The sequence below is a fragment of the Anomaloglossus baeobatrachus genome, chromosome 11 (assembly GCF_048569485.1).
Source record: "Anomaloglossus baeobatrachus isolate aAnoBae1 chromosome 11, aAnoBae1.hap1, whole genome shotgun sequence".
In the NCBI taxonomy this organism is placed as follows: domain Eukaryota; kingdom Metazoa; phylum Chordata; class Amphibia; order Anura; family Aromobatidae; genus Anomaloglossus; species Anomaloglossus baeobatrachus.
Genome location: NC_134363.1, coordinates 179,509,216 through 179,527,839, shown reverse-complemented (window position 1 = coordinate 179,527,839; position 18,624 = coordinate 179,509,216). Strand labels below are relative to the sequence as shown.

The following is an 18,624-nucleotide window of genomic DNA, read 5'->3' as shown; positions in this document are numbered from 1 at the left end:
GGCTCCGTCACTGTGTCCCTAACACCACACTGAGCCTAATGTCCTCTAATGTGACCATGCACTGCGACTTCAGATGTAGCAGAGCTGGGATTGTCGTGGCACCATCTGCTGATTACATTGGACCTTGAAGGGTATTTTGGGGGTTAATAAATTTGAGAAAGAGGGTGCTTTTTAAATAAAGGATTTTTCTTTGTGTTTTGTGTTTTAGTTCTCATTGAACCCTCCCTATTACTAACCTTGGGCTTGATGAGAGCTGTAATTTTTTGACCATTCACAGCTGTCATTAACCAATTCTATTACCATGATTGCCACCTCACCAGGGCAATTCGGATGAGCAGGATAAAGTGCTGGAATTGGCACATCTAATGATGTGACAATTCTGGGGTGGCTGCAGTTTTTAAGCTGGGCAGGGCCTCAGATGTCCACTTTATCTTGGCTGGGTATAAAAATAAGGGGACCTCTTAATGTTTTTTAAATTATTTATTTAAATAATTAAAAAAAAGGTTATCTGACATGTAATCTTCCAAAAGTTGTCTGGAATCAAAGTCATCCACATGGTAGAGCTTATAGGTATCAGAATCCATTATCCACTCTTGTATCACAGCCTGGATAACTGATTTTACATCGGTGCTCGAGGTCTTTATATCATCACCAAAAATCAATTCACAAAGCATGTGAGTACATATATAATGAGTTTTTATTTTCACTTATAGAGTCATGAGATCTTATATTAACATAGTGATTGAAAGAGCTTTAAAGGTGAAATTATAATAAAAACATGATCAAACAAAATATATAACTCAAAAAGGACCCAGCTTTCAGAAGTACACCACATATTTTAGTATACTTTTTGGCACGAAAAAACTGATAAACTAATACATTTTTGCATCAACACAGCTAATGGCTGTCCCCTTCCCCCCAAAAAATAACATGAAATATCTCAAAAAGAAAATAGAAACTAATTTTCAAATATTAAAAACTGTCTCTAACATCTGAGGGTGCAGTGTGCAGTCACATTTGAAAATGTGACTGCTCACTGCAGTGTCAGGGACACACTGATGGAGCCTCAGTTGTGAGCAGTGACATCAGTGAGTTCACCTGATGTCATAACTGGGGTTTCCACGGTACCCCAGCTGTGATATCAGGTGAACTGACCTAAGGTGAAATCATTGAACTCAGTGACTTCCCCTGACTGTTTTGATGCAATATCGGTGCATTTTTTATCAGGAGATGCAGATTTGGTGCAGAAATATACACAACCAAATACTGAATGTGTGCATTGACTTCAATGACTTCACTGAGGTCACTGTGTTCAATGAGTTCATCTCATGTAACCCCAGCTATGATGTCAAGTGAACTTACTGACATCACCACTCACAGCTGCGGCTCCGTCACTGTGTCCCTAACACCACACTGAGCCTAATGTCCTCTAATGTGACCATGCACTGCGACTTCAGATGTAGCAGAGCTGGGATTGTCGTGGCACCATCTGCTGATTACATTGGACCTTGAAGGGTATTTTGGGGGTTAATAAATTTGAGAAAGAGGGTGCTTTTTAAATAAAGGATTTTTCTTTGTGTTTTGTGTTTTAGTTCTCATTGAACTCTCCCTATTACTAACCTTGGGCTTGATGAGAGCTGTAATTTTTTGACCATTCACAGCTGTCATTAACCAATTCTATTACCATGATTGCCACCTCACCAGGGCAATTCGGATGAGCAGGATAAAGTGCTGGAATTGGCACATCTAATGATGTGACAATTCTGGGGTGGCTGCAGTTTTTAAGCTGGGCAGGGCCTCAGATGTCCACTTTATCTTGGCTGGGTATAAAAATAAGGGGACCTCTTAATGTTTTTTAAATTATTTATTTAAATAATTAAAAAAAAGGTTATCTGACATGTAATCTTCCAAAAGTTGTCTGGAATCAAAGTCATCCACATGGTAGAGCTTATAGGTGTCAGAATCCATTATCCACTCTTGTATCACAGCCTGGATGACTGCTTTTACATCGGTGCTCGAGGTCTTTATATCATCACCAAAAATCAATTCACAAAGCATGTGAGTACATATATAATGAGTTTTTATTTTCACTTATAAAGTCATGAGATCTTATATTAACATAGTGATTGAAAGAGCTTTAAAGGTGAAATTATAATAAAAACATGATCAAACAAAATATATAACTCAAAAAGGACCCAGCTTTCAGAAGTACACCACATATTTTAGTTTACTTTTTGGCACGAAAAAACTGATAAACTAATACATTTTTGCATCAACACAGCTAATGGCTGTACCCTTCCCCCCAAAAAATAACATGAAATATCTCAAAAAGAAAATAGAAACTAATTTTCAAATATTAAAAACTGTCTCTAACTGATTTACTGATCTATAGACCTTTTAAGTTCAGTGCAAATCCTCTACCATTACAATCTACTGGATTGGCCATAAGTATGGATACACACTGATAAAATTGAGGTGATTGCTGATATCACCTTACCGTTTATGGCATATTAGTACATGGGAGGGGCTAAAAATTTGAGGCCAGGTGACGCCCATGGTGGCCATCTGCAAATCCGCCTTTTTGAATTCAACTTTAATTTTTTCAATGGGAAGGGGGTCATGTGACACATCAAACACATAGAGAATTGCACATGAAAAACAATGGTGTACTCATTCTTAATGTAGCTTTATTCATTATTGAGTTATTGACACGTTTGTGACATGAAACAACGACAGTAACCTATTAAAGGATGTGATCAAAGTGCTGTCCATTGCGTTGAATTGTCAAAGACACATCGAGAGCAATACTGCAGATCCAGGATCCAGGATGTGGGGCACCTGAAACAATGGATAGATACAGGGGGCCTGTGGTAGCATTTCTTCTGCGGTATTGCTCTCCGTGATTGAGTGGGAGAGTTAGAGTGAAAGAGTGTGAGTGAAAGTGTGAGACAGTGTGAGAGAGTGAAGAAGAGAGGGGAAGAGGAGGGGAGAGGAGGAGAGGGGCATAGAGGGAGAAAGAGACTAAGTTACTATCCTGGGCAACACAGGGATCTACAGCTAGTAAATAAAAAATTGGGGAAAAAAATGGGGCAGGTGTGATCAAGCCCGAGGTTAGTAATGGCGAGAGGTCTATGAGACTTCCCTATTACTAATTATGTAAGTAAAAAGAAATAAACACAAACCACAAAGAAAAATACCTTATTTCAAAGAAAAAAAAACAATGTCTGTCTCTAATTTATTAACCTCTAAAACAACCCTGCAGGTCCAATGTAACACTCAGGAGACCCCCCGACGATCGGCTCTGCAACATCTGAGGGTGCAGTGTGCAGTCACATTTGAAAATGTGACTGCTCACTGCAGTGTCAGGGACACACTGATGGAGCCTCAGTTGTGAGCAGTGACATCAGTGAGTTCACCTGATGTCATAACTGGGGTTTCCACGGTACCCCAGCTGTGATATCAGGTGAACTGACCTAAGGTGAAATCATTGAACTCAGTGACTTCCCCTGACTGTTTTGATGCAATATCGGTGCATTTTTTTATCAGGAGATGCAGATTTGGTGCAGAAATATCCACAACCAAATACTGAATGTGTGCATTGACTTCAATGACTTCACTGAGGTCACTGTGTTCAATGAGTTCATCTCATGTAACCCCAGCTATGATGTCAAGTGAACTTACTGACATCACCACTCACAGCTGCGGCTCCGTCACTGTGTCCCTAACACCACAGTGAGCCTAATGTCCTCTAATGTGACCATGCACTGCGACTTCAGATGTAGCAGAGCTGGGATTGTTGTGGCACCATCTGCTGATTACATTGGACCTTGAAGGGTATTTTGGGGGTTAATAAATTTGAGAAAGAGGGTGCTTTTTAAATAAAGGATTTTTCTTTGTGTTTTGTGTTTTAGTTCTCATTGAACCCTCCCTATTACTAACCTTGGGCTTGATGAGAGCTGTAATTTTTTGACCATTCACAGCTGTCATTAACCAATTCTATTACCATGATTGCCACCTCACCAGGGCAATTCGGATGAGCAGGATAAAGTGCTGGAATTGGCACATCTAATGATGTGACAATTCTGGGGTGGCTGCAGTTTTTAAGCTGGGCAGGGCCTCAGATGTCCACTTTATCTTGGCTGGGTATAAAAATTAGGGGACCTCTTAATGTTTTTTAAATTATTTATTTAAATAATTAAAAAAAAGCATGGGGTCCCTTGTATTTTGATACACAACCAAGATAACGCACAAAGCTGGGGGCTGCAGCCTATAGCTGTCTGCTTTATCTGCGCTGGGTATAAAAATATGGAGGACCTTGCACCATTTTTTTCCAATTATTTATATATTTTTACACTGCAACCAATCACAGACATTGTTGCAGAGGGTGGGCAGGGGAAGCAGTGCATATTCATGAACTTTAATGATCAGACCAGGAAGCAATGTGACAGCCATGGGAATGGGAAACTGTAAGTATAATTCTCCTGCTTTGATCCCCATAATAATCTGACATTATTCCCAGAAGCCAGCTGTTAGTAAGAAATTCATCCAGACATCTTCCTCATGCTGTTCCCATTTAGTTTCAACACTTTTCCATCCATTGCATTGTTTTTACAGCCCACCAAGACCTACTTCCAAGGTCCTCCATAAAATTATTCAAGTTTCCCATTGACTTACATTGTTTTTTTATTTCGTACGAATACACGAATAATAGAAATTATTCGGCACAAAGAATCTGAACCCAAATATTTGACTGTTCGTCCATCTCTAATGATGATGTGTATCTCATTCCATGTTTCAATATGGACCTAAGAAATGGAAGCTCTGGCTGGAATGACAATAAAAGTGTTTCAGTTCCCCTGGCGACATGGATCCTACAAGGTCTAAGTCTGGGTGGGCACATGCAGCAGTTAGGTGAGGCAACAGGGAAGTAGATAGCAAAGCATTGGAGGCCTTAGGAAAACAGGAGACTGAGAAGAGGCTGCAGGCAGACAGGACACAGGAAAGTCTTAATACCAAGACACAAGCGTGTGTCTTGCTGACCCTTATATAAATCCAGACAGATATCCATATGATGTGAAAGATATTTCTAGGACAAGGCCATTTTGTCTGCAGCTACCATGTTTTCATTAGGCCCTAGTCTTCATCTGTTATGAACTTTGTACACACTGACTTGTCTCTTTGTTGAACTTTATAACTTGTTTTTGCGGATCTCTATTAAGAACTAGATGGTTTTCATAAAGAGTGGGAGATGTTCAGTAATACATAGGTATTGCTGTGAACTGTTTCATATAAATGTTTGTCAGAATTATTTTTCTGTTTATTGGAATAAAGATTGTTATTTTTGTCCTTGGAAGGGCAACAAGAGCCCTCATGGGGTTCAAGGTCTATGTGTCATAAAGCTTTATTCCATAATATCTAGCCAATTGTTTTGTTATAGTAATATTCCAGTACCCATGTGATGTATTTTTAACCAATTCAAAGGTTTCTATATAAAGAGCAGTGATATGAGCAATAAAGTAGTAAATATACAAGTGTATGTCTTTACTTTTTCGTCTCCACCATGGTATAACTGTGCCAATCCTTGACTCTTCCTGAGTGAGAAAACTTCTCATCTTTGACAATTTGGAGGCCCCAGCGAGATATCACATTTTCCTTTTTGAATTTTATCCCAGACTGAAAAAATTAAGTGCATCCTATCCTGAACAGACACTAAAAACTCCTGGGGTAGGTGAGCCTTTGATTCGCAAATAATTTCTCTCTAGGAAGAAGAGATGGCAAATATAGAATATGAAAAAGCAATGACTCCATTTAGCCCAAGTTGACATGTCAAAAACATTGTTTTTGTTTGAAATCAATCCAGCACACAAAAAAACTGGAGCAGCATCCGCTCAGTTCTAAAGTTAGGCCAGGCATATATTGCATCAGTTATATGAATTGTTGTTACCAATGGTTAATGTTGAAGGTATGCACGTTAAAATACATTTTGAGGTCTATTAAATGTGGTTTACAAAAATTCCACATCTGTTTGGCACCATTTCATGGCACAAGATGCTGATCGAAAACAAATATTTCTCATCTGGTGTGTTGGATACTTCTTGTACTTAACATGGGGATACATTCAATTCAATACAATCATTTTTCATAAATCAGTTTTTGTCAAATTGAGAGCATGTAAGCATGAAAAATTCTATTGTAGTAAAGAACACAAATAGATAATCTGGACATCTTTCACCTTTTAACAACTTTATTGTTTGCACTTATAATACTAAACATCCAATGGCTGCAATGAAGATACAAGTGATAATGGGATGATCATCAGTTTTATTCACCATAAAAAGTTAATTCTCCCCTTAATTCATGGTGCACAAAACTATTTATAATAAAGACAGGGAACATATATTTTTATACACTGGTATCATGCACTAGGCACTAATTAAGGAAGCAACTAGCTCTTTTCCTATTTTATTTCTGATGTTTCTGAACATGCCATTTTTTATTAAATCCACTACATGGTACCAGAAATTTGGGCACTTGCATTTAGTACTAAGCTTTCCGGACATTTACAAATGTGTGGTGTCTTACTGGTTAAAAATAAGAGCAGCCTAAAAATGTAAACCCCCCCCCCAATACATACACTCCCACTTTTGACCTAGTGTCTGATTCTCTTTAAGAATATTAATAGAATTTAGCTTTATATATAACACTTGACATGGAGATGCAACTTGTGTCATCTCAGACCTACTTCTCTTTGTGAGCAGCAATGAATATCATGGCTTTATAATCAATAAGATCACTTACAACTGTTCTCTTTTTAACCTCACTGCGGTCAATAACAAAACCTTCTGTAACTAGAGCTTTCCTGGCAACCTCCTCGTCATAACTGAAAGCATGAAATTTGTCTTTCCCAACTGTGAAATAGGTTTCTTCTAAACACCCGATTAGTATGAAATGTCCTCCAGGTTTCAGCAACTTTGAGAACTTCCTAATATATCTCCTGAAATCATCTTGATCTTTGCTGATTACATCTAGAAGCCAAGCACTGATGATACAATCTGCAAGTGGTAGTTCAATTGGATCCAACATATTTTCTTTCTCAAGGTCATATTTCATAACATGCTGAAGGGCTCATCTCACTTTTCCTTCTTTGTCCTGTAACAGGTCACTGAAATAAATGGAAAAAAATCATGAAATAATGTCTCCTCGTCAATTATGAATATTACGGCATTAGAGTTCACTGGTTAGCACTGGTTCATCGGCTTACAGTACTGGGCAAACAATTGAATTCAACTAAAGCCTGCTTTACACCAGGCAATCTATCGTGCGATAGATCGTCGGGGTCACGGATTTTGTGACGCACATCCGGCATCGCTGGCGATGCCGGCCTGTGTGACACCTCCTAGCGACGCAGTATCGCTCACAAATCGTGAGTCGGGTACTGCTCGTTAGGTTCCATAATATCGGTTACTTTAGTTGACCATCGTTTCCGTGGTAGCACACGTCGCTCCGTGTGACACCACGGGAACGATGATCAGCTCACCTGCCTCCCGCGGCCGCCGCCGTCTCTATGTGGAAGGAAGGAGGTGGGCGGGATGTTTACGTCCCGCTCATCTCCGCCCCTCCGCTTCTATTGGCCGGCGCCCGTGTGACGTCGCTGTGACGCCGAACGTCCCTCCCACTCCAGGAAGTGGACGTTCGCCGCCCACAGCGAGGTCGCACGATAGGTAAGTATGTGTGACGGCGTTTACTAACTTTGTGCGACACGGGCAGCGATTTGCCCGTGACGCAAAAAGGACGGGGGCGGGTATGATCGATTGTGAAATCGCACAATCGGTCGTACCGTGTAAAGCAGGCTTAAGACTGATGCTCTTGGTTTTAAGAAAATAAGCTAATTAATTTTTCTGATGTGTTCGGATATACCATATGTTTCTGTTTGTAAGATGCACTTTTTTCCCCCAAAACTGGTGGAAAAATGGGTGTGTGTCTTACAAACCGTATATGGCCTACAGGGGCAGCAGGGGTGGCGCAGGATGGTCAATGCTGTGGGCTCATGGGGTGTCGCGGTGGTGAGCACTATTGATCTGCCGGTGGACTGCGGGCTGCTTTGAATTGCCCGCACTTGATGAGATGGACCCTCATTATTTTTTAGTTCAAACCATCTGCTTCCGTAACACGAGATCACCACGGACACCGTCTTAGTTGCTGATGGTTAGAAGCTTGAGATCTTGCTACTGCTCTAGCATGAGACATACGAGAAGTCCTGGAATTATTTGATGATTGAATTATCAGGTCTGAACATTGGACCTGGCTCACATGTGACATCATTTTGCTATATACTTGCATACCCCCACAACATGTTGCCCTATTAGCAGTTAATCATCATTTAAAAAATTATAGCAACTATACACCTGAATTACAGAATTATATCCATACAGTACTATCATATCTCTTGACTCACAACTATTTCAACTTTAATAAAATAAATTCTTCAAAAAAGTGGCATAGCAATGAGTCTCAAGTTCTCACCAGCGTGGCTAATTTAGTCATGGCATGGTGGGAAGTGTGTTTTATTTACAATACTCAAAACTCTTTTTCTCATCGAATTATGTGGTATGCAAGGTATATAGACAACTTGATCATCTTATGGGAGGGGGCACAGATGATATTCCTCTGTATATATCCTACTTAAATAACAATGAATTCAACTTGCGATTTACTCATATGTTTCATAAAAATAGTGTGACATTTTTGGATCTACAACTTACAGGTTATCATGGGGAAAAAAAAATCAGTAGTGGAATCTTTTGCAAATCCACAGCTGGCAACACAATATTAAATGCGAACAGTTTTCACCTGGCCTATACTATTAAATCGATTCCAGTGGGAAATTTTACCGGGCAAAAAGAAAATGTAGTAGGAAAGATCATTTTTTGAAAGAGTCAGCAAATATAAAAAAAATCATCTTTTACAAAGAAATTATCCTTCCTGGTTTCTGGAACGTTCACAGAGAATTGTAAAAAATAAAGATAGGATAAATTTGATTAAAAACATGAACCAATCATATAATATCAGTGTGATGTTAGTCACTACTTACAGAAGGGTAGTCACATAAGCAGGGGTCAGGAAACAGGAACACACGACCGGACACAGAGAGTAAGTAGAAGCACAGTCGAGTCACAGGCTGAGGGTCAGAATTCCAGGAGAGTACATATTAGATTCAGAGAGCAGACAGTGATGTGGTCAGGTAAATGGTCCGAGGTCAGAAGCCAGGAGGTAACGACAAGAACAGGGAGCGGGCAGAGAGGAGTCAATGAACAGTCCGGGGTCAAAAAACATAGATCAGAACACAAGCACAAACACAAGCCAAGAGCACAACTGCAGAACTAGAGAGTATGAATGGCAAGGTTCTGGGAGAGCATGCTGAGTAATGAACCAGAGCAATTGCCAGTAAGATGGAACTCCTGAGTAATCAGCACCTCCCAGAACCTGCATGGAATCCTGCACTGTCAGTCAACCTGCCAGCTAGTGCTCAAAGAAACACAGCAGAGCATCTCCAAATGGAAAATGCTCTGCACAAAGGAAATGTACCTGCTGGCTCTGAAGTTCAGGAAGGCACAGCAGAGTATCAACTGTGTGCAAGATTGTCTGCACAGGGGAATCGTGACAACCATTGATTCTAATATTCCTACATTAGTATTAACATACAATAGTTCTTTCAAAAATATTTCTAATATTGTAAACCAAAAATTATATGTTTATTAAAAGATGGACTCCGGTAATTGATTCTATTTTAAAAAAGGTATTAGAGTAATGCCCTGTAAATCCCCAACTTTAGGGAAATATTTATCTCCTTTTCTAATTGGGTCCCAAAATAAACTGCATCTGGAAAAGTCATGGTTGTCCACTAGTGGATATTTCAAGTGTGGATCTTTCCCATGTAAAACATGCAATCATTCTTTAAAAAAATGAGATTTCAATATTCATAATAACAGTGAAAAATAAAAAATCACTACATTTTTAAACTGCAACTCGGAGTTTGTAGTGTATATTATTTCATAATAGCACCTATATCACAATCTCAAAAATGGGAACACTGGCGACACTGCATATGAACACCAACAAAAACTGTTCTGCAATTGCATAACACGTTTTAAATATTTTTTGAGGAATAAAATTAAAAATATTAATATATAAAAAAAGGGGCAGATGGAATATATTGGGAACACCTAGCTGAAACCTCTGTATACTAATATCTAACAACAGAACCCGACCAGTATTAAATAAATAAATAGATCACAGTAAATCTAACTACATGTCTGATATAAGTATCATAATAATAATAATAATAATAATAATAATAATAATAATAATAATAATAATAATAATACATTTTATCCTAGGTTAAAGACACTAGTGTGTCATTTATGTGTTAAACAAGAGTTATATCACAGAAAATAAACACATGAAAAAGGTTCCATAATGGCACATGGTTTACCTACAAAGGGAATCAGGAGGAGAGAAGTACAATGGTGTTCCACACACCCGACGCACTTTTCACATTAACAATGCTTCTTCTTCAGTTTCTTGAGACATCTTTTTTTATATATTTATATTTTTAATTTTATTCCTTAATAAAGATTTAAATATTTTTATTCAATTGCATACGATTTTTTGTTTGTGTTTATATTATTTCATGTAAAGAATGCGATTTAAAGTATATGGCATCTACAATTAGGAAACTCAAATGCAGAATAAGAGAACATTTACATGACATTACGGATATGTCAAATAGAAACATATCGAATGCAGCCAAACATTTCATAAATCATCATAACCGCAGTGTTAGTAATTCCCAAATCTATGCTATTCAATCCATAGATAAACGTATTCATGGATGAGATTGTGAACAAGCCCTGAAAAATAGAGAAGCATTTTGGATATGTTTCTTTGGGAACTCAGGCTCCCACAGGTTTAAATCATAGAAATGAGATCATGCTCCATTATTAATATCAATTATATCTTATGTGCAATGGTTGTCTATTCATGTTTAAACTATTGTATATATTTTAATTATTTGTTCTTAAGTGCATTTTTATCTTTGTTTTTGTGTATGATGTTACAAAAACTTTTTAAGGATATTTTCTATTAAAGATTGGATTTTACCTTGTTTCGGAACTTAGCTGGAAAATACACCTTTTCCCATAAAGTTAAAGGGGACACATTAGCTTTGTATTTTAAGCAAAAAAAATAATTTTCATGTTTTGCATTTTAAAATTAATGAAAAAGGTAAATGGGAAGATACCAAAGTTTTGGTACCCTGTTAGTACCTATTCATGTTTTCCTGAATATAAGACACGGTCTTATATCCTTTTTTTTCTTTAAAATATGCGCTAGGGCTTATTTTCAAGGGATGTCTTATATTTTCCCATAAACAGCAATCTACATTTATTCTTGAACCAAAAATCAACATTTTTATATTTAATCATGTAATCACATTCTTGAACATCAACATTTAATGTTAATCCTATTACTGGTTCAGATGTTCATTTTCTTATCTGATCTGCTATTCTCATGGTACAGGACCATCCTGTAGTGGTGGGTATAGATTATATTTACAAAGGTTTAAATTTCCTTCTTAAATGTATTATTCTCTATGTACTTATAAGTTTAAAGCCAAAAGAAAGCAGCCACCCTCTAAAAGAATTGCACTTACCAGACCTCAAACAATTAGAGTTGGCAAGTGAATGGCCTCTCACATATAAACCTGCGTCACTGTAAGGTCCCCCTGTGTTCTACAGTGGTTGGAGCTTCCTGGTGACTGGAAGGCAGTGATACTGGCACCTGATTGGTTTGTGAGAGCTGAAGTGCAATGCAGCTGAAACAGCAAGAGACCTATCAGCGACACAGATCTCTGTGTGAGAGCCCATGCACCATCGGCACTTGCCATTGTTTGGGGTCTGATGAGTGCGATTTTTTCCTTTTTTTGGGGGGTGTCTTTCTTTTTTGAGGTTGTCTGCAATATTTTGAGGATACCAATTAATGACCAAATATGTAAAGCAGCTAACTCTAGAATCAACAAATCCCTACAAAATAACCAAAGTAGATAGCAAAAAATGTAAAAATTGATAAATCTTTAAAAAGTTTAAAATGTTTTTCAATAAAGATTTATCAATTTTTACATTTTTGGCTATCTACTCTGGTTATTTTGTAGGATTTTTTTTATTTTGGGTATGTCTGCTTTCTTTGATGGAGAGTACTACTGTATTCTTTAATTTTTTTTAGCTGCTTGGACACTTCCTTGTGAAACCGCAACTAGGGCTCATGTTTGGAGTAAGGCTTATATTTTAGGCATACTCCAAAAAGCCTCCAAAAAATTAAACTAGGGCTTATTTTCAGGTTAAAAGCATGAATGTCGGCTCACCTGATTATCGTATGCTTGGACTGCCTGCATTGCAAGTAAAACTCCTAGACCCAACAATATACAAACAATGAAATCCAAGCAATGCAAAGTAAATCCAACCGCATGAGAAGAAATATGCAAAAAAATCTTTCCTTTATTCCATCATTTAAAATGTTAATGTGCAGACACAATGCAACTTCACAGATATCATCTATATACAGGTAATACATATACACTTGTATATATAGATTGGTGTCTGTGAAGTTACATTGTGTAACCATTACTAAGGCTTAGCAAACCCAAAGCATGTTGGTGTTTTTCCTCTCTCTGTGTTTTTATGGATGATATGCCTGCAGCCCTGCACATTGACATTTTAAATGATGTAATCAAGGAAGTCATTTGTTATCATATTCCTTCTCATCTGGTTCAATTACTTTGCATTGCTGGATTTCCAATGTTTGCATATTTTTGGGATATGTTTTATTTTTGGGGATACGGTAGTAGAACCCATTTTGGCAAGTATCAAAGCTTGCAAACACTTTTTGTAGTCAGCCAAGAGTCTTTCAAGTCTTGTTTTCCTCCATTCTTGGAAAAGTGACTTCCAGTTTTGTGAGATTCCTGGCTCGTCTTGCATTCACTGCTCTTCCTTGGAGATGTCTTCCGGTTCTATGCGATTCCTAGCTCGTCTTGCATGCATTGCTCTTTCAAGGTCTAGCTACAGATTATCAATGATGCTGAGATCAGAGCACTGTGGGGCCATTGTAAAACCTTCAGTTTGCACCTTTTGAGGTCGTCTATTGTGGATTTTGACGTGTGTTTAGGATCATTATCCATTTGTAGAAGCCAGCCTCTTTTCTCCTCTTTTCTCCTGTTTTCAACTTCAGCTTTTTTGCGGATGGTGTTATATTTGCATCAAGAATTTGTTGAAATTTCATTGAATCTATTCTTCACTCTTCTGTGAAATGATCCTTGTGCCATTTGCACCAACACAACCCCAAAGTATAATTGATCAACTCTCATACTTAATGGTTGGCAGTTGTTTTTTTTCTGAAGTTCTCAGCCCGTTTTTCCCCCACACATACCTTTGATCATTGTGGCCAAATAGTTTTATTTTAACCTTTTCGGTCCACAGGATTTGTTTGCAAATGCATCAGGCTTGTTTAGATGTTCTTATGTATATTTAGGAGTGTGAACATTATGGTGAGGATGCTGAAGAGGTTTCTTCTGATGACTTTTCCATGAATGCCACACTGTATTTGTGGAGGTGTCTCTGAAAAGTAGAACAATGAACCACAACTACAGAGTCTACTAAATCTTTCTGAATGTCTTTTGCAGTCAGGCAGGGGGTTCTTATTTGCCTCTCTAGGAATCCTATGAGCAGCTTTCACAGACATTTTGCTTGGTCTTCCAGACCTTATTTTGACCTCCACTGTTCCTGTTAACTGCCATTTATTAATTACATTTTGAACTAAGGAAAGGGCAGCTTGAAAATGCTTTGCTATCTTTTTATAGCCTTTTCCTGCTTTGTGTGCCACCACCATTTTCAGAGTGCTAGGCAGCTGCTTAGAAGAACCCATGTTTTTTGGCACTTGGTTAGAAGAGGCTGGGATTTTATAAAGCTGTGAAATTTGCATCTCTTGCCTATTCCTAACATTGATAGGGAACAAAACATAAACCTAACAGGCTAATTAAGGGCTGAAACCTCGGTCAAAGTTATCAGAGCCCAAAAATCTCCAAGGGTGCCCAAACTTTTGCATCAGCCCTTTTTCCTTTTTGTCATTTTTAAAATGTAAAATATTACTTTTTTTGGATAAAATGCAAAGGAAAGGTGTCATCTTTAACATTATACTTTTTAGAGGTCATTTCATCTTCAACTTACCTAACTGTTCACAATAAAAGTAGTTTTAACCAGGGGTATTGGACATACTTTTTTTTCTAAATTAGAAATTAGAAAAAATGCTATGTTTTTTTTTTTTGCAATTTCGTTAATGGCGATAATTTCCCACTCTATAGAGTGGGCAATCAGTTGAATATGTTGGAGAAGCACAACAGAGCTCTCAGTTATTACCTCTGAATCAAATGTGATATAACCAGAGCATAAAGGGCCATTTATGACATCGCTAAAGATATATCGTTGGGGTCTTGGTTGTTGTGACGCACATCCGGCGTATTTAGCGACGTCGCAGCGTGTGACAGGCAGGAGCGACCTTAAATGATCGCAAAAGAGTCAAAAATCGTTGGCAAATGAGAGGTCGTTCATTTACCAAAAATCGTTGTCAGGTAAGTAGCCATGGTGTTCCTCATTCCTGCGGCATCACACATCGCTATGTGTGACACCGAAGGAGCGACGAACATCTCCTTACCTCCGTCCACCGGCAATGTGTAAAGAAGGAGGTGGGTGGCATGTTCCGGCCACTCATCTCCGCCCCTCCTCTGCTATTGGACGGCTGCCGTGTGACGTCGCTGTGACGCCGCACGACCCCCCCCCTAGAAAGGAGGCGGAACGCCGGCCATAGCGACGTCGCAGGGCAGGTAAGTCCATGTGGCGGGTGTTATTGATGTTGTGCGCCACGGGCAGCGATTTGCCCGTGACGCACAACCGATTGGGGCTGGTACGCTCGCTAGCGATATCGGTACCGATATCACAGCGTGTAAAGTACCCTTTAATGCGCCCTTCCAACAGTACCCAGTATTATACAGCTAAAAAGACTGAGCATTTTGTCCCGAGTAGACAAATATAAACTTTGCAATCAATTTCTAAAATGTAATTGAAAAATAAGGCAGACAGAAGATACACAATATTATACTAAACCTGCAGTCATATATTTCATACTGTAGAAATAATGATAATGGGATTTTCAGAATTTTTGGTAAAATACTTCACCTGCATTCTCCAATGTCTGCATGAAGTCTTGTGACATGACTCCAATCAAAAGCTCCTGTTCGTGAGTCAACCCATCTCTTCAGCTCCATAATGCATCTGTCTCTCGCCTTCAGCACTATAATGTGGTTGAAAAATTCACAGGCTGCAAACAAATGGTGAACCATGGAAGTAATATTGAGGTCAATCAAGATGTCTCCTTTAATATGACCTGCAAAAAAACCTGAATATTGAAACATGCATACAGACGAAAAAGTCACAATCATGCAAAGGTAGGCAGTACCGCAGTGTTTTTCTTTTAGCAAACATCAAATATTAAAGATAGAAATATACAGTCATCTTTCTAATAACTTCAACAAAAGGATTATCATCTATATTACCCCAGTGTATAGAGTCATAGACAAAATGGAAAACTCCATTGCAGTTAACTTAAAGAGGACCAACCACCAGGATTTCCATATATAAGCTAAAGCCAGTGCTGTACTGGTGCTATCAGGCAGATTCTATACATACCTTTTAGTTGTGAGATCGGATGTATACTTTCTGAAATACAGGCAAGTAATGTTTGTGAAATTCACTGTTATTTGATTGATAGGTGCAACGGAATAATTATTAAGTGGGTCGGGTTTTGCTAGTTATTCCCGCCCATGTCTGCTGCCTGTTAATTCTCTCCCTGTCTCTGTTATTACAGGGGGAGGAAGAAAGGAGGAAGAACAGGGGGAGAAAGGACAGGCAGCAGACAGTGGCAGGAATAACTAGCAATACTCAACTGACCTATTAGATATTCTGTTGCACCTCAACAAGTAACAGTGCATTTCACAAACTTTACTTGCCTATATTTCAGAAAGTATACATCCGATCTCACAACTTAAGGTATGTATAGAATCAGCATAATAGCATCAGTATAGCACTGGCATTAGTTTATATATGAAAATCCTGATGGTTGGTACTCTTTAAGCAGAGGTGCTGCATTAAGAATGGAACATCCACACCTGGGGTCACATATTAGGGTCCCCCACCTTTCTCAAGTGCTCAACTTGCTGTCATAACTTTACTTAAAATAATAACTTAGCATTGGAGGCATTATTCCTGAATGGAGGCCAAAATGGGGAACATTATGACTGAATAGAGAAAATTATCACAAGCTGTAGCTAATTAACAAAACACACAGAAAACATTTTCTTCTGATTATATTTGAGGGAGCAAAAGCTGTACTGTGTGGGCAGAACAGTAGTATCCTCTGGCCAGTGGCACATAAGGTGTGCATGCTCAGCAGGAGGACCAACCATCCCTGGATCCCAGCTCCTGGTGGTCACATTCTAGTTGGTCACGCATGCTGGGCCTCCTTCTACACACATGCACCTTATACTAAGTTTGCAATGCTGACGATGACATTAGAGACAAGTCTTGTAAGAGTGCCACTAATAGTCGTCTACAAACGCCGAAGAGGAGCGTCTTCCTTGAAAACCCATTACTTGCCAGATAACTATTTCACATAAGAGGAAAGAAAACGACCAAAGAGCCCAATTGCAAACAGTGAATTTTTATTGAGTTAGTGGTGAGCGGCATACGTAGCAAGAAGGACGCTGACACAGGGTTTCCCAGGGAAAGAGTGACAATGCACTATTGGTATAAACATGAACAAGGGAGGCTCCCCCTGACGAAGGCTCTTCCGCCGAAACGGCCGTCGGGTGGACGCTGCTATTCGGTCTCCCGGATTTTTGTGGTATGTAAGCCTCATGATGGGCATCCGTCCCTTGGACTTTACATGACTCACTGCATAAGGGGTATCTCTTACACCAGCTACTAGCCACAATTGGTCCCCATGATATAATATTCTATTTATCCACCATTTGGAATTATATGTATGATCTGTTTGGCTAATTCTTCTTATAATGGATGGTCACGACTATCTTTATTAGTTACAGTTGCACCGCTTGTATACTGTGTATATTCTTGTATCCATCCTTATAGGATTAGTGAATTACCATCATCTATACTGTGTATATGATATACCCTTGTTCATGTTTATACCAATAGTGCATTGTCACTCTTTCCCTGGGAAACCCTGTGTCAGCGTCCTTCTTGCTACGTATGCCGCTCACCACTAACTCAATAAAGATTAACTGTTTGCAATTGAGCTCTTTGGTCGTTTTCTTTCCTCTTATGTATAATAGTCCTGTTACGACTGCCCTAGTCCTCTCCTACTCCATCATTGACTTTGTCTTTTTACATTTAACATCTTTATGGAGTGATGTTTTGGTTGATTAATCTGTCTATAGATAACTATTTCAGTATGCATCCTTGCATGTAATATTACTTAATTTATTGGCTAGGGTTTATTATTTTAAGAATATTTAATGTCAGATTTGCCATGATTACTGTCTGACAGTGGGGGGCGGAGGGCTAAGGATACTTTTATGGCGGAGGGCTTATGACACATTTGTGGTGATGAGCTTATAAGAAACAGCTCATTATTACAATGAACTCCCCAAAACCCAAACTTAGACTTTAACTATGGAAGAGCTGCACTGAATTTAAGGGGTATAGTACATAAAACTCACCCATGGCACATAAACTAAAGCAGGTATACACAGGCACGTAAGAGCCGGCGCATTATTCTTTATTATGTAAAAAAAAAAAATAGAGCGTCTCATTCAGCACGCAAAGCTCATTCAAAGCAATAGGATATCTGTGTAATGTTAGTTTTCAAGAAATCTCATTTACATATCATAATTGTACCAATAACTCAAATATTAAATTACAGTATCATTTTTCCATGCTCACATGTTTTCCAGGATTCTGGAGAAAACAGAAGGGAAAACATTGATGTCGGAGACTCTATATTCTTCATCCTATGCTTTGTTCTGCTTCCTCAGCTGGATATCAATGGGGCAGTCTGTTTAACCCTTTTGATTACCCAAACTAATAAATATCAATTAACTAGACATAGATAGATTAAGATACATACCCTCGGTGAAAGTTTTTATAAGATTTTCAATGGGAAATATCAATGCATCCTCTGCAAAGACCATATCAGATTTATCGGAAAAATAATGCTCCAGACATTGTCTGGAATCATATCCATCTTCATGGTAGCGCTTATAGGGACAGGAATCCATCATCATAATCTTGTATCACAAGCGGAGTGACTGTTTTTTTACAGACGCTCAAGTGCTTTATATAATTTGTAGGATTCAATTTACAAAGCAGGTTGGCATTGATTGATTATAAGATCATGAGATCTCATCTTAATGTAGAGAGTCATGGGATCATACAATTACTTACATCTGACTTGAAAGATCTTTACATACAAATATTTAACAAAATTGAAACAAAAAAACAA

At 38.5% G+C, this 18,624-nt stretch overlaps 1 protein-coding gene across 2 annotated transcripts; it reads right to left on the bottom strand.

Moving 5' to 3' along the window:
- Positions 1–6,226: 6,226 nt before the first annotated feature.
- On the bottom strand, positions 6,227–18,421 carry LOC142256889 (indolethylamine N-methyltransferase-like). 2 transcript variants are annotated; one of them, XR_012727575.1, is made up of 4 exons: positions 18,250–18,421; positions 15,282–15,489; positions 9,092–9,178; positions 6,227–7,162 (listed from the first exon to the last, which is right to left on the bottom strand). XR_012727575.1 is itself a non-coding variant. In XM_075328851.1 (3 exons), the coding sequence occupies exons 1-3, from the start codon at positions 18,404–18,406 to the stop codon at positions 7,126–7,128; spliced, it is 402 nt and encodes a 133-aa protein (XP_075184966.1). In that variant the 5' UTR covers positions 18,407–18,421; the 3' UTR covers positions 6,227–7,125. The 2 variants fall into 2 exon arrangements, 1 of the variants encoding a protein (XP_075184966.1); XM_075328851.1 differs by lacking the exon at positions 9,092–9,178.
- Positions 18,422–18,624: the final 203 nt, after the last annotated feature.